Here is a 26,260-nt window from a genome sequence, read left to right on the forward strand (position 1 = left end):
AGACAACCTTCAATCCATTCTAATGTACCATACAACATTCAACCAGGGCCCGTGTACTGTAATGCCGTATTTGCTGTTGACATGAACAAAGTCGGTGAAAGAATACCAAATCCCAAAAGTGTTTTATTCATGTTCTTAAATCAGTCAGCGCTCAATCAACTTACCAAAAATCTAATCAGTGGTATTATCTTATGAATGCAATGTTTCATCTCGCTGACTCTTATTAAAACAATTCCAAGGTTTTTTCATTAAACAATAGGGTGATCGCAAAAAATCGAATTTGGAATTATGTTCTTTGGATCCAACAAAACGTTTCCCCTTTCCAGAAATTGAGGTAGCCAAAATTTGAGCTCGATTAAAAGCCTAACCTAACCTAACCTAACCCGTGCTGCTCGTCGCTCAAAGTTTAAAAAAAATACAAATTTTTGTCTAAAAAGTTGACGTATAGAGCTATAACTCAGAACAAAAAATGATCAAAACCTGTTTAAAATCTCAAAAGAAAGCTAATATTGTCCTTCAAAATTTATATTCTATACATAATTGTTGTTATTTTAAGTCAAACCGAGTCACAACAGCCAAGTTACAACGTGACCTGATACCACAAGGAGCATACTTCGTATATTTTGTTATTAGGTGGTAAATTTTGCTTTTTTTGGTATATTTTTGAGTTTAAAGAAGAAATATAATAAAAATCAAGTAATACTGATGAGTCTAATGACATTTTTTATTTTAAAATATAAAAATTAGCTATATAATACATACAAAACAGATACAGAAAATATACAGACGTAGTACCTACATGAGTTGATAATTTTACATATTTATCTAATTTATTCTAGAGCTTTTGTTGAAGTAGTTTTTGAAATGTCAGGATATAATACTCATCATTTGCTTACAACTTGCAGGACATATTGCATTCGGTCTTCATCTTTTGTCAGAAGGTTGTTAAAGTCAGTTAATAATTCAACACTACGCTCAGCTGTATCATTAAATACTTTTAATGTTTTGACAATTTTCAATCCTTGGAAGTCATTATTTTGAGGCCAGGTGGTTGGATGTTGTCTTAGGAAATCTGTTTTTATATTGAATTGGTCAAATAATGTACACGAAATATATAATGAATGTAAAGAAATAACGAGATATTTCTCCAGTTATTACATTTCTTACTTTTCATATAGAATTCTACTTTATTAACAATCACCTCCTAGGATATCTCAAAATACCATATATAGGGGATATAATCAATATCACCAGATGGTCATTCTACTACACATCCCCCATCCCAAGAAATCATCATTCCTGTGATGAAATTGTTGCATTATCGATATATGGGCTGTTTCAGTCTTTGAATTATCTGGATTGAAATGAACGTAGGCTAAAACTTCGCCAATATATTTGACACCTGTAACTTCAGAAGATCTTTTTGTCACAAATTATTTTCCAATAAGTATTCCTTGTCAGAATCCAATCCCCGACTCTTGATGCTGGTGGTCTTAATTTTCTTCCTTTATTAGCTTGTACTTGAACCCTTATTTTGTATTTCATTTGTTCTTTGGACGATTTTGGTTTTTCATTTATTTCTATTTTTAAACCTTATTTCCTGTCAGCTTTCAGTTCCGTTCCTTTGCCATATAGTTTGAAATTTGATGAGCAGCCTAGATATTCATTATGTGAATAATTATGATGACGAATTGCAGCTTCTAAATTATTTTTCCAACCTCATCTGTTATTCAGATAACATTTCATAAATATATTGATATCAGTAAATTGTTCTTTCTACTAAACCATTTCCTCCAGGATGATAAGGAGTTGTATAAATTAAATTGATTCCTGCGGCCTCAGCCCTTTCATGGAATATTTCAGCCACAATGTGTCACAATATTTTTCACCTAATCTTTGAAAGGAAGACTCATGAAATAATTCTTCAAAGCTTCACCACTTTTCTTCAGAGCCTTACCATTAACAAATCTTGTTGCTTTATAGATTAAAATTACGAATCATTTTGTTCTATTGATATCGGACTTTTTACTCAACTCTGCAAAATCAATATGTATGGTTTGGAAGTTATCGTTAGAACTTATTAATAAGTGAAGATAATTTGGTTTTGGCAGATATTTGAATTTAACATGTTGGAAAGTTTCACCAAGTTTTAATGTAATACTTTATATCTTTACTCATACCTTTCCCAAAAAATCTTTTGTAATTTTACAATACGTTTTGTAGTAACCATTGTGTCCTCCTAATTCAGGATCATCATGATGAAGCGTTAAGATTTCCTTTTTCATATTATCACTATTTATTAAATATTTCTCGTTATGAAATAAGTTGAACATAATTGTTTCGTTCCACAGCTGAAAAGACTATTTCTAGAAAATGACATCCAAATGAAATAAATACATTACCTAGTATCATCAAGATGGTGTTTTACCACATTTCTCTATTGAAGTTCGTCCGTATCTGAATGGACTTTTTCTTCAAAGATGGTTTGGTAGACGAGGTGTGCAAAAGAGTGGAGAGCTTGTTCTCCTGATATGACACTGCGTGATTACTGTTCGTGATGTTGTGGTTAACTTTTGAGAGACATAAATCTTTCAATTTGAATATTTGGTTTGAAATATTTCACTACAAGTTTGTCACTAGCATATTTGATTGTACTTGTCATGCTACTTGCATATATTAACTGTCACTGTTCTTGCATCTTTTTATTATGTCTACTTAACTTCTAATAACATGTATATATACACTAACTATAGATAAACACAATTGCTTTATGTTTGGTTCTGACTAGTCTGATAAAGTTTTATACTGTATGTACCACATGTATGTGGTACAAGTTTGTGTACAAGTTTGTCACTAGCATATTTGATTGTACTTGTCATGCTACTTGCATATATTATCTGTCACTGTTCTTGCATCTTTTTATTATGTCTACTTAACTTCTAATAACATGTATATATACACTAACTATAGATAAGCACAATTGCTTTATGTTCGGTTCTGACTAGTCTGATAAAGTTTTATACTGTATGTACCACATGTATAAAATCTTTTAATGATGAATAAATTTCTATTCTATTCTATTCTAAATAATTCAAATGACACAGTTTATTGAAAATATTTCAATTTGGTTTCGATTTTTTTAATTTTTTTGTGAAATGCTGCAAATAATCGCAAAAATTATATGATTAATCTAAATATAAAAATTGGAATTTTGGTCTGAAAATTTGGATTTATACCTTATTTTAGATTATAAACATCATTCATCATTTTACAAAAGTTTGTGTAAAATAATAATGCTACCTATTTTTCCCATGAAACATTTTCACGCTGTATAATGTTTTATAACACCCTGAACATCCAATCTCAGATTTGATTTTTTTTATGTCAATCTCATTTCCAAAAGATGCAAATGTTTTATAAGAATGAGTTTTTGTCATAAAATTAATAATAAATATTTTTCTCTTTTTAGCAACCCCATCCTTGATTTCTGATTGTTTGATCAGAAATAAGAAATTTGTAACTCTTAATATATTTTGATAAAAGAACAGACAATTGAAGGTTTTTTCAGAAAAAAACAATGTGGAAGTGGCATTCAGACCACATGCCAGGTTATCTAATTTCCTTTTTAATGCCAAAGTTAAAGTGAACAAGATGGAGAAATCTGAAGTTTATAAGCTTGAGTGTAATAATGTTTATGTGGGACAATGTAGCCAAAATTTCTCAAAACGGTATGCTGAACATAAAATGTCCTTCAGACTAGGTAAAACTGATTCGACGTTTTCAAACCATTCTTTGGAAGGCAACCACAAATAAAGGATATGGAAATTTTGCACTATGCAAGCAAAGATTGGAAACTCAATTATTTGGAACCCTTGGCCTTAACAGACCTTTTGGGTTATCTTCCGTATTATCGAAGTTGTACAATTCATTATTGCGCATCACTCTCTAATTCGAAATTTTTTATGTCTTCTATGGTTTTGAGGATATTCGGTTGGAAAGTTTGAGACAGTTTTCGGAAAAGTGCCGGAAAACACTTTTCCAATCATTCCACTCAAAATAGGAGATAAATATTACTGGAGATTTTTTCCCAACACCAAACCTTTATTTTAACACCTAGACAAGATGAAGATCAAACTAGTTTGATCTTTATCTTGAAGATGATCACTTGGTGATGAAAATACGTGTTGAGGTGTTAAAATAACGGTTTGGTATTGGGGAAAGAACTCCAGTAATATTGAAATATTAACACACGATAATGCAATTATGCTATCAATCTATGACATATTCAGAAGTTTGCACCTCCAATATAGATTCATGGGGGACATATATTGTAACATGTAGTCTAAGCAAAACTTGATTATCAATTTCAAAATAGTCTGGTTGTTTAAATTATTCTCAAAGTATTGCTAATGTATTCCCTTTAGACCTACCATATGTCTCTGATTCATAGAGGAGTATTTTGTGGCCTACCACATGAAAAGCCTTACTTATGTCTATCAAAATATCTATAAAGTTTTATTACCTCTATCTAGGCTAGCAAACACTTTCTGAAACATCTACTTTTTTCCACTTCGTAACTAATGTTTGACTACCACTAATACATTTTATTTTCTATTACAGAAACAGAATCATTTGTAGATCTGGTATTCCAAACCTTGGAAACGAAAGAATATGTGAATGAATCAGTGATACCAAACACAAATCCACCCAACCCAAATTTGGCTAAAATATGCAAAGAATCCAAAATAATTGTACAGCCCAGTGAATTACCAAATCTAAATGATGCTGTGAATGGTGAGTCAAAGAAGGACTTGGAACTAAAGAGAGATAAAGAACTTCGAAAGCACTCAGATACAGTAAGTTTTCATTGGTCATTGGCCAATGTTTAAATTTCCTTTGTGAGTTTTGCAAAAAAACATCTTTTGTGTCTTCTGTTGAGTGGCCGCATTTTGAATCCTCTATGGATTATTTTCTTTCGATTTGATGTGAACCCATGCACACCACCAATGGAATAAAACCGGAGGCAAATTCCAATAACATAGTGTCTGCTATGAGAACAACCTGAGCAATTTAGCTGTTGCCTTATCACCTTTGATTAATGTCTATCACAGTAAAAGATGAAACGTCAGGTCATGAAAGTTTACACACTTCGAAAGAGGAGTATTTGTCATTCAGGAAAGAACTGTAAGATCTATTGCAGCTTCTGGTTCTGAAGACTCCCCCTTAAGTGACTCAAAACTCAAAAATAATAATAATAATTGTTATGTCAAAAATATGCCGAATATTACAGCTAGTACACAGACAACAGAATGAAATGATGTCAAAAAAAAAACAAAATTTATGTGAATCTATATACATTTTTATAATTCTAAATATATAAATAAATATAAATATAATTCTAAATCTATAAGCATTTTTTTCGAATCCTTGATTCGATTAGTCAATTTAGTATACAGCTTCATTGGCATATAATGAGGAGTTTTTTCAGTTATAGTTAACCTGTGTATAGGGAGCATGAAATTATTTTTTCTTGTTACAACGGAATTTAATTAAGATACTAACATTTTTTTGTCTGATTCAGAAGTTTATTTAAATAATTTCTATAACGTTTATACTCTAATTCTAAAATAGGCGAGTGTCTATGATTGAGACTTTTTTCATTTGGTTTCTATGTTATATTGATTATAATAAACCAACTGTTATCCAAGGTTTAATTTCATTAAATTCACTGGTGTTTTTCTTGAATTTCTTCTTACTTGTCTCCAAATGATTGTTAAAGGTTGCATATAATATGTTGGTTGCATGTTGTGCATAGTCAGACTGTAAAACATAAAAGGTTATTTATTTTTGCAGTATTATATCCACTGAAGGTCACAAAGGACAAAAGGTCACAACTGTGTAATGCGTATGTTTCATACACCGCTAAGAATTCATTGAAGATTTTTCTTATACTTCTTATGTTAAAATGCATGATATTCAATACTTTATATGGCATGTTATTGAACATAATGGCATACTCTTCTGGTTCCAGGTAATTTCCCTCATGTTCTTCGTAGACTAAACTCAAGTCCTGTAAAATAACTTTTTCGTCCAGTATAACCATTATGTGTTGTAGTCGATTTTCTGTGGTTATACTGGAAGAAGATGTTATTTTACAGGACTTGAGTTTAGTCTACAAAGAACATAATGGAAATTACTGAATTCGATTATCTTGTCATTACAGAAAATTATTTTAAAAGTATCATAATGTTTGAATTGAAGGGGTTATATTTTCAGGAGTGATTAATTTTTGGGAAAGAAAGTTTTTGGATTTCTACTACTCCATCTTGATACAAAAAAAGGATGAGGGAATCTTCCAAAGAAAGGAAGGAATTAATCAATTTGAAAATAAGTAATTAGAATTTTTTTCTTTCGTCTTCAATGTTTATATGAAAGTAGCTGTTTCAGGAGGACTTTCTTTCAGTTTGTGTCTGAAAGTTACTTCTTTGCATGATCTACACATCCATGTATAGAGTTACTTATTTTCAAATTGATTACTTCCTTCCTTTTTTTGGAAGATTCCCTCATCCTTTTTTTGTATCAAGATGGAGTAGTAGAAAGCCAAAAACTTTCTTTCCCAAAAATATAATAATGTGTCTTTTCATTTGGCATTTCCCTCGTTAATATTTGAGCTTTGTGATCAGAAATGTGAATGTAACTTTTGCCTCGTAAGTTCCTGCATAATTTGTAAGGATATTGTCTATACAACTCTTAGTAATTGGAGTTATACGTGTGTAGTCATTTATTGTTTTGTGAATATCAAAACACTGAGTTAGTGTTCACAAATCTGATTTTATGTTATTCTCCTTCTATATTAAAGTATCCACCGATAAATAGGATATTACTATCATTAAGTTTGGGTAGCAATCGTTCAAAATTGTCAAAAAAATCAAATAATGAACCATCAGGTGGTCTATACAGAGAAACAACAATTATGTTCATTTCAGGTGAGACAACTTCCACTGCTGAGCACTCGAAATAACCATTTGTTGAAATATTTACTATATCTTTCAATGATTTGCACTTTATGCCTTTTTTGCAATAAATGGCCGAATCTCCATGTTTATTTTCCTCTCTACAAAAGGATGAGGCTAACTTAAAAATATTTATTTCTATGTTTTCAAGTTCAATTTGTGGTTTCTAGTGCTCTGTGCCGCATATAAAACCACAATTCGGATTATCTCTAAGTTAAAATTCAATTTTCTCAACACTGTTTCCCAATGATTGCATATTTTGATGTATTAGGTTTATCCTAGCGAAGTTATGGTTATTTCGTACACTTCTATCATGATTTTTGATACCTGGTCATTTATTAAAAAAAAAGCTTTCAAGAGATTCTTTTTGTTGATATTTATTGTATCTTCTTAAATCAAACCTGCGATAACCATCTCCTTTGGGCCAGAGATAGGGTTTGAACAATTCCCCTCTATGTGTGAAATCAGTTGCTACCATTATTTAGAATAATTGATTGCAGTTCTTTCACAAACTTTTCATCTTTTCCTAGGATTCCTAAAACAAAGTCTACTACTACTAGTCTGTTTTTCAAATAACTTGTAAGGTGTTTAACTACTGCTTCTGGTAACACCCTGTATATATATATATATATATATATATATATATATATATATATATATATATATATATATATATATATATATACATCCATACTCTTTGTTGTACTCCCACAAAGCCATAGTTGTTTCCATCTTCAGCTTGTCCTAATTGTCTGGTTGCTTTTTTTTCAAATTTCGTGTGTCTCTTTGACTTCACTTCTGTAAATCCCTCTTCTGATTCAGATAACTCATTGTTTACTATATTTTCTTTGAGCGAACCCTCACTAATACTCTTGCCTGTCCAAACAAAAGGTTTTTATTGGCAATTTATTTAAATGCAAAATTTTATATTTTTTATCCTTTTTGGATAATATTCTCTAAAGCAACTACTCATTTTCATTTTTCAATTATTCTACGGACTTGTCTTTGTTACTTTCACGGATCGCAGTAGGCTTCTCATCTTCATTCTGATTTATTTGAGAAACTAATTCGTTTACAATAGTAAATACATTGTCACATTATGAATAAAATAATATCAACATGTTAAAACATAAACATTCTGATTAAAAATACATATGTATAAATAAAAAGTTACATAAGAAAGTCATGCATAGGAATATACTATATTTTCATTAAGAAATCCTTCAATTGTCTTTTGAATATATTTATCGAACCACTATCTTTAATTTCTTATGGGAGGTCATTAAAACAATCTACTCCTTTAAAAAACAAAGAATTATGTGTACTATTTTTTTTATATTTTAACTTTTATATTGCTTCTGTTTCTAGTATTATGCCCATGTATTTCAGCCACATAAGTTAATTTGTTCTGTAGATATACAGGAGAATATCAAATTTTGATTTTAAAAATAAAAATTAGTGTTTGGTACTCGAAGAGTTTCTTCACTGGTAGCCATTGAAGATTTTGCAACATATTTGCTATGGGTGTTATCCTCGAACATTGTAAGATTATTCGCATAGCACGATTCTGCATCTTTTGTAGTCTGTGTTTATTTCATTTTGATTGACAAAAAACAGAATGGTAGAACAATAATTCAAATGTGGAAGGATTATGGTGTTGTATACTAATATTTTATACCACTGGCTCATATATGGGGAACATCTTCTTAAATAGTTGATTTTGTAAGCTATTGTTTTGATAACTTGATTAGCATGTTCCTTGAATTTTAAGTTGCTGTCAATAGTTACACCCAAGTACACGAATTTGTTTACCTTCTCCATATTACTGTCATTCAATCATAGAAGTAGGTTTTCATTATTATGATCTCTATGTGTCCCTAATAACATCCATTTTGTTTTATTTACGTTCACCTACAGCAGATTTGCAGAGCAATATCTATACACCCTTTCACTACTAAAGTACAGTAGGGTATCGTTGGCAAATAAGTGAATTCTACATTCTTTTGTTATGGTTACAATGTTATTTAAATATATGAGGAATAACAATGGTCCCAAAATAGGCCCTTGGGGTACACCTATATTATTTTGCATTTTATACAAATAAATTTCCTCTAGTTTCAACCTTTGCTGTCTATTGTTCAGATAATTCATGATCCAGTTTAGTGCTATTCCATCAATATCTACGCTTTCAATCTTTCTAATCAGTCTGCATCTATCTACAGTTTCAAATGCCCTTTGAAGGTCAAGAAATACTGCAATAGTATACTGATCCATTTCCGCACCTTTCTTCCAATCTGTTAAAACACATTGTAACATAGTTTCATAACTGTTTGCTCCGAAAACCCGATTGATACTCACAAAGGACCCTATTACTCTCCAAATAATCCATTATCTATTCATATACAGCCCTGTAGCATTAATCATGTTTATTGGTCTCAATTGAATAGCTTGGATTGTATTTGGTCCTTTTGGTACAGGTATAATAGCAGATAATTTTAGTTCAGTTGGTACTTCACCTTTCTCTAAAGAACTGTTGATAATGTTCAACAATGGATTACAAATGGCACTGAAACACTTTTCCAGAAGTTCTACACAAATTTCATCAGGACTACTTTTATTTTTTGAAGAACAATTCTTTCTAGATCTACCATATTGATAAGACTAAAGTTGGACAATTTATTATCAGTTATTCTTTCAGTTATAGGAAAGGTATGAGAAAATTTGTTGTCAATTGCATTAGTTATATTTATTATACTTTTGGTATAAAATGTGTTCAGGCCATTTGGTATCAAAGTCCTATCAGAAATTATTTTACCATTGCCCAAATCAATAGTTGTAGGATTGTATTCTTTGATATTATTCGGTATTAATGTCTTCAGTGTATTCCACATTTCAGTAGAATTGTTTTTATTTGATTCAATCTTTGTCTCTAAATAGTTCTTCTTTTCTTGTCTAATTGTTTTCACTGCTATATTTTTTTTTGTTTATACTTCTCCCAGTTATCCGTTGTTTTATTGATTGTATACTGTTTGTAACTTAGTTCCCTTTCTTTTGTAGCTTGCCTCACCTTCTCATTCCAGAATTCCTTATAATGTCGAAAGATCTTGACCGTTTTTATTGGAGCGACTTCATTCAATATTGACAATACTGTTGTGAATTAATTTCACATCTAGTATTGAAGTTGATATTGTTTATTGTTTTATATAGTTACCATTATTATTGTTAGTTTTTGTTTTTGAATAAAAAGCAAAAAGTCAAATAGAATCTTATTTTGCCGAAAATAAGTAATTTGCCCAAACATTTTGGTCCTTCGAGTTTTGTTCAGTACCTTTTCAAGTTGAAGCCGCATTCAAAGAAGGAAATTATCGATTGCTGTCAAATTTGTAAAATCCCAGTTGAATGATGTCACGAGAGGAAGGTGCTGTTCGAAGAACTAGCAGAGCCACTGTTGGAATCCCGCCGTCAAAATATACACCAAATGAATCAGTTGAGTCATCAAAATCTACCAAGTCACTTAGCTCAACTGCAAGTAAATTGAAAATATTGAAATTAAAGAAGTTGCAGGCTGAAAATCAACTACAGAAAGAATTAGAAGATAGGCAATTGAAATTTGAACAACAAAAATTAGAATTGGAACAACAAAAATTAGAACATTTATAGAGATTCAAACGTCTATAGAAGCAGAAAAATCTTCAAAAAGCAAAGTGAAAGTGTGGAAAGTAGCATACATAAAAAAAGCATTGAAAGAAGTAGAAAAATGGATTCTCTTTGACACGCCAAGTTATCAGATATTTCAATAGAAAATACTCATGGCAAAGTTGTTGACTGGTTATTGGAAAATAGTTTTCCATATTCAAAGCAGTCAAACCCAGGAACCAAAAAGTTAATGAATGAACCAATCACAACATATCAGTTTATGAAAGAATTCACTTCAGCAATAACAGATGCATTCAAATTAGTAACTAAACAAAATCAAATCCACAATGAGTCTTCTAAGATATCCTGCAGGAATGTTGTGGGGAAAGAACTTCCTTATTTCTACGACAATGTTGAGGATTGGCCGATGTTTATTTCTCTATATCAACGATCCACTGAAACATGTACTTACTCTGATGAAGAAAATTTGTTACGTTTACAAAAAGCCCTGAGAAATGAAGCTTTAGATGCAGTGAAGCCACTATTTGTCTCTCCAGATAATCTCAATGACATACTTGAGACGTTAGAGGCTAGATTTGGATGACCTGAATTTATAATGGAATCCATGATGAACAAAGTGAACCCGTGAACACTCGTTTTCCAATATTCTTTATAAAATTTGCTAATTCGGTTCTTAACCTTACTGTCACTGCAAAATCGTTGAAAATGGAAACATATATTAACAATAGCCAACTTCTTAGTCAGCTCGTTCAAAAATTGCCAGAACACCTTCAGTTCCAGTGAGCAAGAATTATTGTCAAGAAATACAAAGACATACCTACACCATCGTTGAAAGAGTTTTCAGAGTGGTTACAAGAAGAATCTTCAGCAGCTTGTTGGTTATGTAAACCTTCTATTTCACATTCTCCATCAATAGTCCCGTATATGGGGTGTTTTCATTGGAACAGAAAATTCATCAATGGAAAAGTGTTGCCGATTCTGCTCTAAATCTACTCATTCCGTATACAAATGCGACCATTTCATGCGTCTCGACACTGACAAGAGATGGGAATGGGTGAAAGAAAAAAAGGTTTGCTTTTCTTGCCTCAATTCATCTCATCGTACTTTCAAATGTAAAAATCGAAGACGTGGTCTGCATAAATGCGAAAAATACCATAATCGTTTACTCCACCCAAATAATGTTTTAAATCCAAACCAATTGCAGGGATAGAACTTGCAAACTCAGCTGCTTTCAATATCACAGCTGAGAAGAAAGAAGAGTAAACACAGAATCCAGATTGTTTTAATAATGAACATTTTCTTCAGATTCAAACCGAATATAAAACCGTTTTACTTCGAATACTTCCTGTCACTGTCATCGGCCCCAAAAAGTCGATGAAAACATATGCGCTTTTTGATGAAGGAAGTACGGTTACTTTGATGGACTCTCCAACCTTGCCGAGGAGATAGGAGTGGATGGTGTAAATGATCCATTGAAAATGTATTGGACCAATTGTACTTCCTATACAGAAAACCAATCGAAACGTGTCAATTTGAAAATTCAGGGAATGCTCCATCAGTGAAACTTCCTGTTCAATCTGTAGATGTCAAAAATTTAGCGACAACTTGAAATCATCTGTCACGAATTCCATTGGTCAATCTCAGAAATGCAAAACCGCTGATTCTGATTGGCCAGGACCACATCGATTTAACAATACCCAGAGATGTTATACAGGGGCCTCCCAATGCACCTGTTATTTAAAAATCCAAATTAGGATGGGTGGCTCATGGAAACTAATCATATTTCAAACATCGAGTCGACTCTCACTGTTCTATGACGTGTTATATGAAAAATGATGTTTTTGAAGATGACGAATTGAAAGAACTAGTGAATGAAACTATTCTGATGGATAATTTGGGAGTTGAAAATGACAAATTCAATCATATTTCAGAAGAAGACAAAAAGGCGTTTCAACTCATGGAAGAAACATGTCGCCAGTTAGAAAACAACCACTGGGAAATTGGTTTGCTTTGGAAGAAAGAAAATATCAATTTGCCAGACAGCAGAGTTACCGCGTTGAATAGATTATTCACTGTAGAGAAGAAAATTCAGAAAGATAAGCATTTTGGAGAGCAATATTCCATAAAGATTGAAAATTTCGTTGAAAAAGGATACGCAAAAGTTTTGACTTGCGAAGAAGCCGCCGTTACGTCTCACAAAACCTGGTATTTGCCACACTTTGCAGTAAAATATCCTAGTAAATGACAAAAATTCAGATTCGTATTTGATGCCAGAGCCAAAATAGATGGAACCAATTTGAACGAAAATTTATTAAAAGGTCCTGATCTTTTGAATTCCTTAGTAAACATTTTATTCAATTTTCGTCAAAATCGAATAGCTGTAATGGGAGACATCGAAGAAATGTTTTTAAGGATATGGATACGAAATGAAGATCAAGATTCGGAGCGTTTTCTGTGGAGGGGAAGAGATAAAGACGAACCTATCCTTACTTACCAAATGAAATCCATGATTTTCGGAGCAAGATTACCTAAAGGTAATCTTCAAACCATTTATAGACTGTACCGGATATTCCATAATTTCTCAATTTAAGCAGGAGTCTTTTCCTATTTACTGTCTCAAAGGCTCTTTTCAAATCTAAGTAAACTGCTCCTACATTCATATTTTGATCTGTCCACATTTTCCAGTCAAATAAAACACTTTGGACCGCTGTTTTGCAATTATGCCCAGTTCTAAAACCTGTTTGAAAACTATATCTATCATTGACCCTCCTGTAGCAGTTAAATGTGTTATCTCATCAATTGAGTTTGAAAAACCCACGTCATCCATAAAGTTCTTTAATCTTAAAATATTTGTATTTGATTCTAAAAAATTCAAATTAAAATCTCCACAAATTATTATTCTAGAACTTCTTTCAGTTACATTTTCTTCACACCAATCTTCAAACAATTGCAAAAATCATGCTATGCTACTACTGGGAGACCTGTATAAAACACCGATACTCCCGTTAACCAAAACACTTTATCAATACACTCCTTGAACACTTCAACTATCGTTAAACTTTTTTCAGTCAATATCAAAGTCCCCCTGTATGTCTACTTCTACTGTCGGTTCTAGTCAATATATAGTTTTCTATACTAATTTCTGCATTAAATATATCGTCAGTAACATGCGTTTCCGACAAACATACCATTGAGGATTTTTTTATACCCACAAAAGTCCTAATTTCATCAGTATGTGCAGGTACACTTTGAAATATAAAATAAAATTATCTAAAGTAAAATTATTGTCTATACAGGATGTTTTTGGAAATCTGTTTCTAAAAAAGAATCATCGTGAATGACAGTGGTATTTTCATTATTGTTATCTGACTTTGCTTGACTAGAAAGAGCAATATTAGTACATTCAATATTACTAGTTTTTTTGTTATGAACAGTTTCATAAACACTTTCATTGCCGATCCAATTTGATTGACTGTTTTCTTTTATTCCTCCACTTCTATCCATCATTTCTATTATTCCTTCCATCAATTTGACTTTACCTACATATTTAAAAATGAGAACTTTTTTAAATAAAACATTTGAGTAATTCAGTATTGAATTGACATGCAAAAATACAATATTTTTCATTTCCTTGACTTCATGATGAATGTTTATATTAATATCTTCAATAAATTTGTTGAGAACTTTTGCCCATCTAGGGATTGAAAAAATTATAATATTTGTTCTCAAGCTTACCTCCTTAAATGCGTCAAATATGTTTTCATTTACCCCTTTACCTCTCATACCATTTGTTAAACCTACTGCTGGTCGTTGAATGTAAACGACTCAGTCAGATTTTTGATATCAACAATAATATCCTGTAGTTCAGCATTGTGTTTGATAAAAGCTTGTACTAAATATTTATTAGGCTGAAAGTTGTTTAATATTTTCGTTAAGTCAGTTGAATTACTATCACCTAATATGAGAATTTTTTTTAAATCTTGACTACCGTGTTTTTGTAAATATACTTTTTTGAGTTCTTCTACCCTCTTGATAATCATGAATGTTGTTTCGACATATGTTTTGTTTAAAGTCTGTCTTTTGTACAATGTTACATTTTACATAGTTTTTCCACTTTTCCAGTTCCTTTCTATATAGATCATTTTCTGCAGTTGAAACTTCTATGGATGTGATCATATTATCATTCAATGTTGTAAACTCCCGTATGTCCTCTTCTAGTTTCCTCATGTCATATTTCAGAATTTCTGCTTCATTTCCAAAAATTTCATTATTTTGTTGTAAATTTGTGATATCTTCTACGGTTAATTCTGTTTGTACACTGGCTATTTTGTGTTTGCTAATTTTCCTTGTGGTTTGTGTCGGATGTAGTTTGTTTCGGAATTAGTATGATCTTTACGTGTCAATCTTAACTAGGTTTCGAGTTCTTCAATTTTATCTTTGGCTATTGAAATTTCTTCCTCACTGATATTCATTATTTCTTTCAGTTTTGATAGCGTTTTCTACGAATTTCTGTTTCTGTAAGTTCATTTTTACCATATATATTTGTTTTTTAATTCATTTTCTTCTTCCATATCCTCTAATGTTTTTTCTAGAATGTTTTTTTCTATTTCCAATAGGGATATTTCATTTGTTTTTTGTTTTTCACAACACATTATTGTTGGACCACTCAACAATTGAAATTTCCCCTTGTTACTTAGAACACATGATTTGTGACACATACTGGAGCAGTTTACACAGAAATAATAGGGAGAGGGTCTGGTTTTACAGCATCTAAACATTACCATTTTGTTTAAAAAGGGCTACGCCACTGGCTTCCTGATTTACTGAAGGAGATTCCCCTTTCTTTTGCTCTTATCGGTTTTTCACGTATAAATAATAAATAACTTGTCACTAGATAAGGCCTTTTTTATACTTATGCACAAAAAACTACAAAAAAGGCCGCAGATATAGTTTTGTTGCTTGCTTGATTGTTCAAACATGCACTTTAAGTACCTCAAATCTCGATAAAAGTTATTCCATCACAAGATGTCACTTGTAAAAATACTTCGATCCGAAAATCACGAATTTTGACAATGTTTTTCCACTTGAAAAAGTCTATTGTTATTGGAGTTTCACTCTTATCTACTATTCACTTGTCGGACTGAGATAGAGATATTTACTGAGTCCTGACCTGTCACTTTCAGATGTTAGGTTGTAGGGTGCCTTATTTTGGTAGTTTCTTGTTTCGTAAATTCGTGTTTTGTCACCTAGGAAAATTTTACCTGTTATGACCCATTTTATTCTTGTTTTGTCAACTGCAAAATATACCTGCTTAAGGTGTTCATGTTTCGTCACCTCATCTTTGCACCTGCGCTAGTTGAGTTTATTTGTTTATAATAACACTAGCTGACCTTGTAAACTTCGTACTGCCTTAAAATACAATCAGGGATAATATAGGATTCCAATGGTAAAAGAATTTTTTAAATCGGCCCAGTAGTTTCGGAGCCTATTCAATTCAAACAAAAAATCTTTCCTCTTTATAATATTAGTGTAGATTATTGTAGATATTACCTGCGAAAAGGTCAAAAAGGTACAGGTGACGAAACAAGAAATTTTGGGGCAGGTGACGAATCACGAATTGACGAAACAAGAACAAATCTTTATTTCTATTCTATGGAATGTTCAGGCACTTGAGATTCGGATATCACTTTCACGTATCTTGCCTAATTGTGAACAGATGCGAAAGGGATTGTTTAGGATGGCTAAGTTCCAGTTTAACTATATGGATTTTAAATATTCAATTTTCATTAACTCAAAACTTGAATTTAATGTTTCACTTCATAAAGTTTTTCACGGTATTATCACTGTTGTTTTGATATTGAATTTGAAATTTTCGAAGGTAAAGAAACCACAAAATTTTCACTTTATATCAGAACTCCGGAGACACACGTGTGCACTTCTACCCACTTCATACATGCTCACAATACTTGAAATAAAGATAACTTGATCACTCCTCAAACCCGGTTACAAAGAATGGACGATACTATCGATATCAAACTCTACAATATCCTACCCCTCATAGAACGCTCTCTAAGCATTGGTAAATTCAAAAGATATTCACTTACAGAAAATTATTTATATAGTATCGATGACTTTTTCTTTACCGTGCCTGCGTGATCATAGACCGAAGATCTATCTCTATCATCACTTTGTGTTTCATTTTAAGATTCATTATTTCATCGTATTGTTTACCATTACATTAGTCTGTTTCATTTTATTGTCTCATATTTCGTTATGTCAAAGTTACCTATTGTAATTGTATTTTGCGACATGTTTGAAAGGTGTAGCTTCATAAATTTGAATTTAAATATAATGGTTGCTCTGTTATTTACTGTGAGTAACAAGTAACTTGGTGAAGGTATAATTATAAGTTTTACCACCAACACCTATTTGCAGGAAAGAGATGAAAGGCTCCCTAGAAAACGATCTCCTATTCGTCATCGTTCATTATCCAGAAATCGTAGTAGATCTCGTTCTAGATCATGGGACAGAAACAAACGATCAAGATCAAGAGAAAAGTCCAGAGAACGATTAGATCGAGAAAGACTAGACAGAGAACAACATAGGTTAGATCGAGACAAGAGAGACCGTACAGATCGGCCACGTGTTTGGAGAAATAAATCGCCTCCAAGACGATACGCCACTAGGAGGCCTTCTCGTACTCCTTCTCCAATGAGAATTAGGTCTCGTTCTAGAAGTCCAAGGCACTCCCACAGAAATAGGTAATAAATTATATAATTTCAAGACAACATTGCTACTAACACATTCAGTTGTGTACCAACTAAGAGACAATAGGTGTTTACAATAGATTGGTCAAAGTTTTTTCATAACCCAGATTTCTCATCAATTCTGGGTTTTAAAAAACTACCTTCATGGAAGAATCAAGTAGTAAAACAGTTTTTTTCAGGTATAGAATTAGATCTTCAGCTAGTCGAAGTAGATCAAGATCATTAGAAAAGAAGGATCATAGGGATCCACCAAAGGATAAAGAGGGTGGTTCTAGACCAGCAACTCCAACCCAAGATTCAAATCATGGTGATTTGGATACCAGGCTAGCAAATAATGCTCATAACATCCAAAGCGCAATTCAACAAGGCAGTAAAAAAAGATGCAGGGATTTTGACGAGAAAGGTTATTGTATGCGTGGAGAAATGTGCCCTTTTGATCATGGAATTGATCCAGTGGTTTTAGAAGATACCACTCTCACTCGAGTTCTGACTTATAACCCAAATGGCACTCCAGCTGTCGTAACTCCAGGAGTTATACCAACCCCCGTTCTTACTGCTCCAGGTCATCCTATGATGGGGCCAAGACATCCTTTACAGCCTGATCATCCATACAATCCTCAGGCACCCCATATCTGGAGGGATGCCAGGTTTAGAGGACCGAGACCAATGGGAATTGCTAGGGTAAGTGATATAGATTTCATAACAATATGTTTTGTTTATCTGTGTCATTTTATTTATCCATTGCAAAAATCTATATCATTTCAGAGTAGAACACCTCTATTTGTAAATTTACATTGGTTACAAAATTGTATCAAAAAAATCCTACTACATATTTATTTATTTAAAAATTATATAGAGTATAAATTGATGCATGTAGCCGTTACTCTGTTGTAGGAAATCATAATGAAGAAAAGAGAATTGAAACTTTCTATGTTTTTTACCACTTTTATTTGTAACTAACGTTACTGCAGTTTCGTCCTATAAGGACATGTTCAAACTTATTCATTAAACTAAAAATGTTTTTTTTTTACATTAGCATCATTACATAGCATAGCATTAGCATCATTGCATAGCAGCATTACATTAGCATCAGCATTAGTAGCAATGTCAAATTCTACAGATAGTTGTGTGTATAAGTGCGGTCCTGAAAACTTCTTTAATTTCTGATGATAAATTACGATTCAAATTAGGAATTTAGTATCAAACTGCTAGATAAAATGCATTCGGCAAAAACACGATAAACAATTGACCGTATTCCACCAAAATTAGACACTTTTAAGAAAATTTGGTGATGTAAAAGTTTAGAACAGTGAGTTTATTCCTATTAATGTTACCAAAGCTAATAACAACATGGCTAACTTTGGCTGCTGTAAGACGCAATCTTTCCCGTCAAATCATTATATATGCATAAGCTGCTTCAAGGTTTTTCACAGGAGCTGTGTACTGCAGAATAAAAACAATTATAAATTCCTCAATAACTTCCAAATTACCTGCTGCATTAATGATTTGAATAAAAGTGTGTTATTGGAACAAACAATTAGTTATATCATAGAAGACAGCAAAAACCAAAAGAGCTACATTGACAAACTCAAACATGAACATATAAGATTCCTTGAAAAAGTCTCCCAAAAAGAGGAAGATCTTAATAAACAATTGCGTAATATTGAGATGAAGTATATTGAGAAAGTAGAGTCACAAAACAAAACAATAAAAGAAATTGGAAAATGATGCTTTGGTACTAAAGGATATCAACAGAAACATGTTAAGAAGAGAAGGACTGGAGTACAGGGTGCCATGATGTGAGTAAAGTTAATGCTGAAAAAATACCACTGAGTTCTTTTATTAATGCAGAGATGAGCCGTTCTATCAAAAACGTCAAAAATATTAACAAACCAAATTTTCTCATTCTTTGTCATGAAACTGGTTATGGCCTGGGCAAAACTTTGTATCGGAGCTATGGTAATACATTTAACATCCAATCAATCATCAAACGTAGTGCCTATTTCGAAAATGTTATCGACCATGTTATTAATTTATCAAATAATTTCTCTCTTGATGACTACATAATAATTATTGCTGGATCTAATAATTTCAAAGCAAAAAGGTATCCAACTTTTAAAATACTGAACAGCAAGCTTAAGAATTGCACCAATACAAAACATAATCCTTTCCTCAGTACCATACTTCAGGAATCATAAATTCAATGAAATTATTTATAAATACAACATTATTATTAATGATTATGCAAGGAAACTGAACCATTATGCAGAAGGAAATATTTCTTTTCTGGATATCAATAATTCTGAAGGTAATCTGCTGAGTAATGCTGCCATTCTGAAGAAGATTACTGAATCAAATGTACTGAGAAAAATACAGGAGTCCAATCTGAAGTTCGTGCATGTAAAAAAAATTATGGATAGCTCAGGAAACTATTAGAAATATAACTCATGTAGATAGAGACGACAACAATGGAATATCTAACAATGAATATAAATCTCTCAATCTCACTTTATTGAATATACAATCCTTAAGAAATAAAATTGATGAATTATATATATATATATATATATATATATATATATATATATATATATATATATATATATATATATATATATATATATATATATATATATATATATTGTGATGATAGTTTTGCAATAAAAGTATTATTATTTTTTTTCCATCGTAGTGTGCGCTATTTGTTCTTTTACTCAAATCAAGCTCTTTAAAATCATCAAAATACGATGTCTTGTACTGTATTTTAATCTCATTATGTTAATTTTTCTCAATTTTGATAACTTCTATGTCTGACAACTTTACAATTTGGCCATCTACATCTTTATTTAGTCTAAGAACTGGTAGTTGTTTTATATCTATGAAATCACCATAACCCATTTCATTTACAATGAAAGGTGTTCCACGTTTTTTAGCGTCTCGAATAGCGCCTTGTTTCTCTATTACAGAATGTACAGCATCTCCCTCATTCTGAGTATGACCGCGTATCAGGCACTTATATGTTATGGACTTAATTTTTAAGTATTGGACTGCGTAAATATACACTCCGATAATAAACTCTTCTGCTGACCACAGCAATTATCAGAGTAGAAAGTTATGTCCAGATATTCGTCGGCACAAGAAGATTTTTTTTTGCAAATATTTTAATACACAAGTACCTATTTCATTTGCTCCTCGGTGTCCTTAAGATTCATCCCAGAAGAAGCATTCAGTTTTGTCAAGTTTAAGGTCAGAGATGGTGAAGTTCAAGCAATTTATTTTAGACTTATAATAAAACGTAGAAATCTCTAGTTGTTGACAAACTGTTTTAATTGGATGTTGAGGCTTCAGGATCTGAACAGTTTTCCTTGTTTTGAATTGCTAGAATTAATATTTTTCTACCCCTATCTCTTGACGGATTCATTTTGATAACCTTAAACAAGGAAGAGAATACGTTTCTCAAATGCAACAATGACATCCAAATATACGAAAAACAATTCCCGAAATCTCTATAAGTAATAGGAAAACATAATTTTGGTTATAATTCACTATAACAATATCATTTCAAAACATTGTAGATGTCATATTTTACAAAACAGTGGCGGTATTCTCACAATTACGCTTATTTAACAAAATGAAACATTTTCATCCTCTTAATTTTATAGTATTACTGGCACTAAGAGGAATATGACACTTAAACAGTGATTTAAAACATCTATATTTCAATAATTTCACCATAATTTTGTTTAAAAACAGACACTGAAAAGAAAATGCCGTTTCTATTCACAAAAAAATGGCGATTTGAAATAAATATAACCAAAAAATGGCACTATGGTTATAATGCCATTCATGTTTTTATCAATTCATAAAATTATGACAGACAATAGTTGACAATAACAAAAAATTACATTTTTAAATTCATCAAAAATAATATTCTAGTGTACAATTAACTAAATAAGCGACACTATACATAAAATGTCATTTTTTTGTTCATCAGAAAATTTATTTCAATATTACTTTAACTAAATAAGCGACCCTATACTTAAAATGCCATTTTTTGTAGTTATTACTTCAGCAAAAATATCAGTTTGAATTATGCTTAAAACAACACTATACATAAATGCCACTTTTTTTACTCGTCGCAGCGTGTATCCACTCCGAATGCTTGTCTTCAACTGGATAGTGTCACCTTATGAATGACTTCTTCGTCATTTACGCAAAAGTTCAAACTGACACTAGCGGCCTCTAGGGAAAAGTATTCAAACTAAGATAAAATGTCGTTTTTGCAATAAAAGCGCTTTAGGAATCTAAATGTCGTAACTCAATATTGCTCATTTTAGTATAATGCCACTTTTGTTTTCAAGGTGCGATATATTAAATTTTGCTGCATCTTCTTCCCATTATAACACCAGAAACTGCAGCACACTATGAAACTGTGCCAACTAAAAACATTACCAGATACTCCATATTTTACAAAGGTGGAAAAATGTACAATCATTTGCCTATGGACATAAGATCTGCCAATATAAATGACTTCCAATTGAGGAAGTTAGTCAAATAATTTCTATCTGATAGACCCTATTATACTTTGATTGATTGATTTATTCATTTAAGTAGAACAATCCTAATTTACAAAAATACAGTATAGAATAATGGTTTGGATGAATATTTCAACCATAGCTTTCAACTGACTTACGCATATTTTTCATCTTTACCTATTAAGGAGCTCCTAAGTTGTTACTTTCTATGTCGACTTTTTTATAAACTTGGCTTTTACTCTTTTATATATATACATATCTTTTATATCCTCCATTTTAACATAGTTTGTACCCATGCACCATTTTTATTTTTATTTCAATTGGTATGTATTACATTTTTTAAAGTATTTACTACCCAAGCTTTGTCTACAAGATTATGTCTTATGATAATAAAGCATATTATTATTATTTTTTTTTTTTCACCGTAGTGTGCGCTGGTCAGGCCCTATCCCCCGAAGCCCCGATACATTCGGAAGGGCGCGCCTGCATTATCAACCAATGACCACTCCCCACACCGTGGGGTAAGTGATCATTGGGCCCGAGAATCATGTGCCCCGAGCAAGCGCAGTGAGCCAAGAATGACAGCCTTTTGCATCTGTGCGGCTAAGATTTCTGTCTTGGTGAGGCAAGCCGGTATGATTTTAAGATTCGAGAGTAGAGAGGGCATCATTTCACCAAGGACTCCAATAATCAGAACAACCATCTTGACAGAGTGATCTGGATAGAGTCTGTGGAGTTCGAAGAGAAAATCTCGATATTTTATCCGTTTTTCCTCCTCTTTTCTGACGATATTCGTCTCGCTATGAGCTGAAAACTCCACGACAAATATCGTTTTGCTCTGGTGGTCGAGAAGGGCTTCATCAGGCTTATTAGCTTGTATGAGCCTGAGGGTGGGGAACGAATAGTTCCAACAAATTCGGCACTTCTCGTTTCCCACAACGGATTTAATATCCCCCGGAGCTTAGGGCAACACCAGTGTCTCGTCAATACCGTAAGAGTGCCATAGATGGTAATATAGCACACTTAGGGCCGCGTTATGTCGATGGATATAGGCCGAGACCGCATATGCTGGACATGCTGATATCAAGTGCATTATGGTCTCTGGCGCCTCGCGGCAGGCCCTGCACCTTGTATCAGGAACCTCTATTCCCATCACGCGACTACGGTGTTGACTTGATTGAGTACCTGAATTTACAATGCGGATGTGCTAATTTGAAAACCGGTGAGTAAAGTAATCGATTTGATGATTTAACAGGTTGCACCCGCAATGTTTATGTTTGTGAATTTCCAAGGAATCTAAGTAATTGAGTTTGTAACCCTTCCTTACATAGTGCAAAATTTCCGTATCGTTTAGATTCGGGAACTTGTGGTTGCATGCCAAGGAATGGTTTGAAAACGTCGAATCATTTTTTCCTGGTCTGAAGGACAGCATACCGTTTTTGGAAATTTCAATCACATTGTCCCACATAAACACTATTACACTCCGGACACTTAAGCTTATAAACTCTAGATTTCTCAAACTTGTCCACCTTATCTTTGGCATCGAAAAGGAAATAAGATAACCTGGCATGTGGTATGAATGCCACCTCCACATTGTTTTTATGAAGAAACCCGCAATTATCTCTGTTCTTTTTCCAAAATATGTTATCTTATGACCTATCCGTGTAATGATATCAATTTTCCTAGCTAGATTGTTAGCAGACAAAGGCAGTGAGAGTGCTCTGTGCAACATTGAATTGTAGGCTGATAATTTATGACTGTCTGGATGGAAAGAATCGCTTGAGATGGTAATGTCTGTATAGCTAGGTTTTCTGAAAACATTGAAACATTGAAACAGAAAACGAATTTCGGCAACGGTCTCAGTTTCGGCCAAAACCGAAACTTCCTTACAAGGATTATGTTTTGAGGAAAAAATAAAGAAAACGTTATAAAACAGTCAGTCTTTATTTTTTTATCTTTAAATCACAACGTTATGCAGTCTTCAACATTTTTACTTATTGATAATCAACATAACAAACCCTTATTTAAGAAAAAATATTAATTGCACCTTGAAAGTACTTAAAATAGGTGAGGTGTTTATTTGAGTAGGTGTAGATCCTTTTGAATATCATTGATGGTTTTTCAAAAATAATAAACATAAAATTACTTATTTAAGTTTATACCTAATATCACAATAGGTACTTATTAAGTACCTATTGTATTGTAAACAAAGTAAATAACAAAGTTAGTCACGAGTCATGAAATGATTAGGCACGTGGACTCGCAAAATGTCTTCGTCGCTTGTATGAAATTCAATTCGCCGCTTGTATGAAATTCAATTCGCCGAACATGATCGATCACAGCGCGGGAACTCCCGAATGCGATTTCGATCGTAGTTTCGGCAGGTTTGCCGCCAAAACTGAAACCCGTTTTTTGCCGAAACTCGACAGAAACCGAACTTTCAGTCGGACACTAGTGTAATGGTAAGGTCTAAGAAATGTATCTGTTTCTCTATATCTGTTTCGAGTGTGAACAGAATGTTGCCATCGAGATTATTCATGAATATCATAAATTGGTTTTTTACTGAGTTCGGAATTTACTATCTGATTTAGGCACACTATAGTAAATTCCGACCTGGGTAAAAAACATATTTTTGGTACATTCAGAAGTTAGAAAACAAAGCCGTAAATTCACTTAGAGAGAATATACCCTCAGGTCAAACCACCAGAAATCAAGAAATGGGTAACTCTAACATATTTTGGAAAAAGAATAGCGATAATTGCGGGTTTCTTCAGAAAAAACAATGTGGAAGATAACATGCATTCAGACCACATGCCAGATAACCTGGCATGTGGTCTGAATGCCAGGTTACCTGGCATGTGGTATGGAGTTTATAAGCTTTAGTGTCCGGAGTGTAATAGTGTTTATGTGGGACGATGTGGTCGAAATTTCCAGAAACGTTATGCTGTCTTTCAGACTAGGGAAAAATGATTCGACGTTTTCAAACCATTCTTTGGCATGCAACCACAAGTTCCCGAACGGAACGATACGGAAATTTTGCACTATGCAAGGAAGGGTTACCAACTCAATTACTTAGAATCCTTGGAAATTCACAAACATAAACATTGCGGGTGCAACCTGTTAAATGATCAAATCGATTTAGTTTACTCACCGGTTTTCAAATTAGCACATCCGCATTGTAAATTGTAAACTCAGGTACTCAATCAAGCCAAGTACCTCTATTATTACCTACAGGGGTGCTATATAAAGGCTAATGTAATAAACCATTTTTAGTTTAATGTAATAAGTTTGAAAATGTCCTTATAGTCGAAACTGCAGTAACGTTAGTTACAAATAAAAGTGGTAAAAAATATAGAAAGTTACAATTCTCTTTTCTTCATTATATAGAGTAATCACCAAAATAATGAAGCTCTTACTTACATATCTTATTGAGTGAACTTTATGAGATGAAACAAATTAACTGAATGATTATCTACAGACGGCTGAAGTGTTACTTCTGCATGACAGGTCATATCAAGACTGCATTGTTGTCTGATTTCCCGAATAATTTCCTCATTATTTCACCAATAGCTCACTACAAGGAAAATGTTTTACATATTCGGTTTCATAGATAGAGATTTCAAGTGTTGCTTAACATGCCATTTTGATTACATACAGATTTTTTTATTATATTTTTTTACAAGAGTGTCCCAACACTTAACTATGCCATCACGAATAACAATATATAAGACCATTATACAACCACATTTCGAATATTGTCTCACGTTTCTATACAGAACTGATTTAAATAAAATGAGAACTCCACAGAAACTACAGAAATGTGCAATGGGGATTATTTTGAAATGTGACAGGAGTACCCCGATATTTTTAATGTTGAATACTCTAGAGTGGTATCTATAGAAAGTAGGTTTACATATTTAACGATGATATATATTTACAAAATGTTGCATAGCCTTCTACCTTCATATTTTGACAAATTTTATAATTTTTAATGAGAAGAAATAATTTGTTTGTAAATAAGCAAACAAAAAGTTACACACTAAAACACTCATTTTCAAAGGATTTATTAAGTATAACAGTCTACCTGAAAATTTAAAGTCTTCTACCAGTTTGTTTGAAGGTGATAGACAATGTTTCATGATGAATTTCAATAGTTCGGACTCTATTATCTAATATTATATAAAATGATTTGAAACCCCTAAAAGAACCAATACAAATGAAAAATTAAAAACTATATCTGAAAATGACAATTATATTAAGCTTTCGGGCTCTGTAATATGAAGGAAGG

At 32.4% G+C, this 26,260-nt stretch overlaps 1 protein-coding gene across 1 annotated transcript in view; it reads left to right on the forward strand.

Moving 5' to 3' along the window:
* The window catches only part of swm (Zinc finger protein swm), a 65,486-nt gene that overhangs the window by 1,118 nt on the left and 38,108 nt on the right, over positions 1–26,260 (forward strand). Inside the window, exons 4-6 of the mRNA XM_074178502.1 lie at positions 4,621–4,856; positions 17,106–17,431; positions 17,617–18,118. Of these exons, the coding sequence (XP_074034603.1) occupies positions 4,621–4,856; positions 17,106–17,431; positions 17,617–18,118 (1,064 nt within the window). The remainder of the gene's footprint in view (positions 1–4,620; positions 4,857–17,105; positions 17,432–17,616; positions 18,119–26,260) is intronic.

The sequence above is a fragment of the Leptinotarsa decemlineata genome, unplaced genomic scaffold, assembly GCF_025532065.1.
Source record: "Leptinotarsa decemlineata unplaced genomic scaffold, Ldec_3_MD MMD2_tig00003902_RagTag_RagTag, whole genome shotgun sequence".
Taxonomy (NCBI): Eukaryota; Metazoa; Arthropoda; class Insecta; order Coleoptera; family Chrysomelidae; genus Leptinotarsa; species Leptinotarsa decemlineata.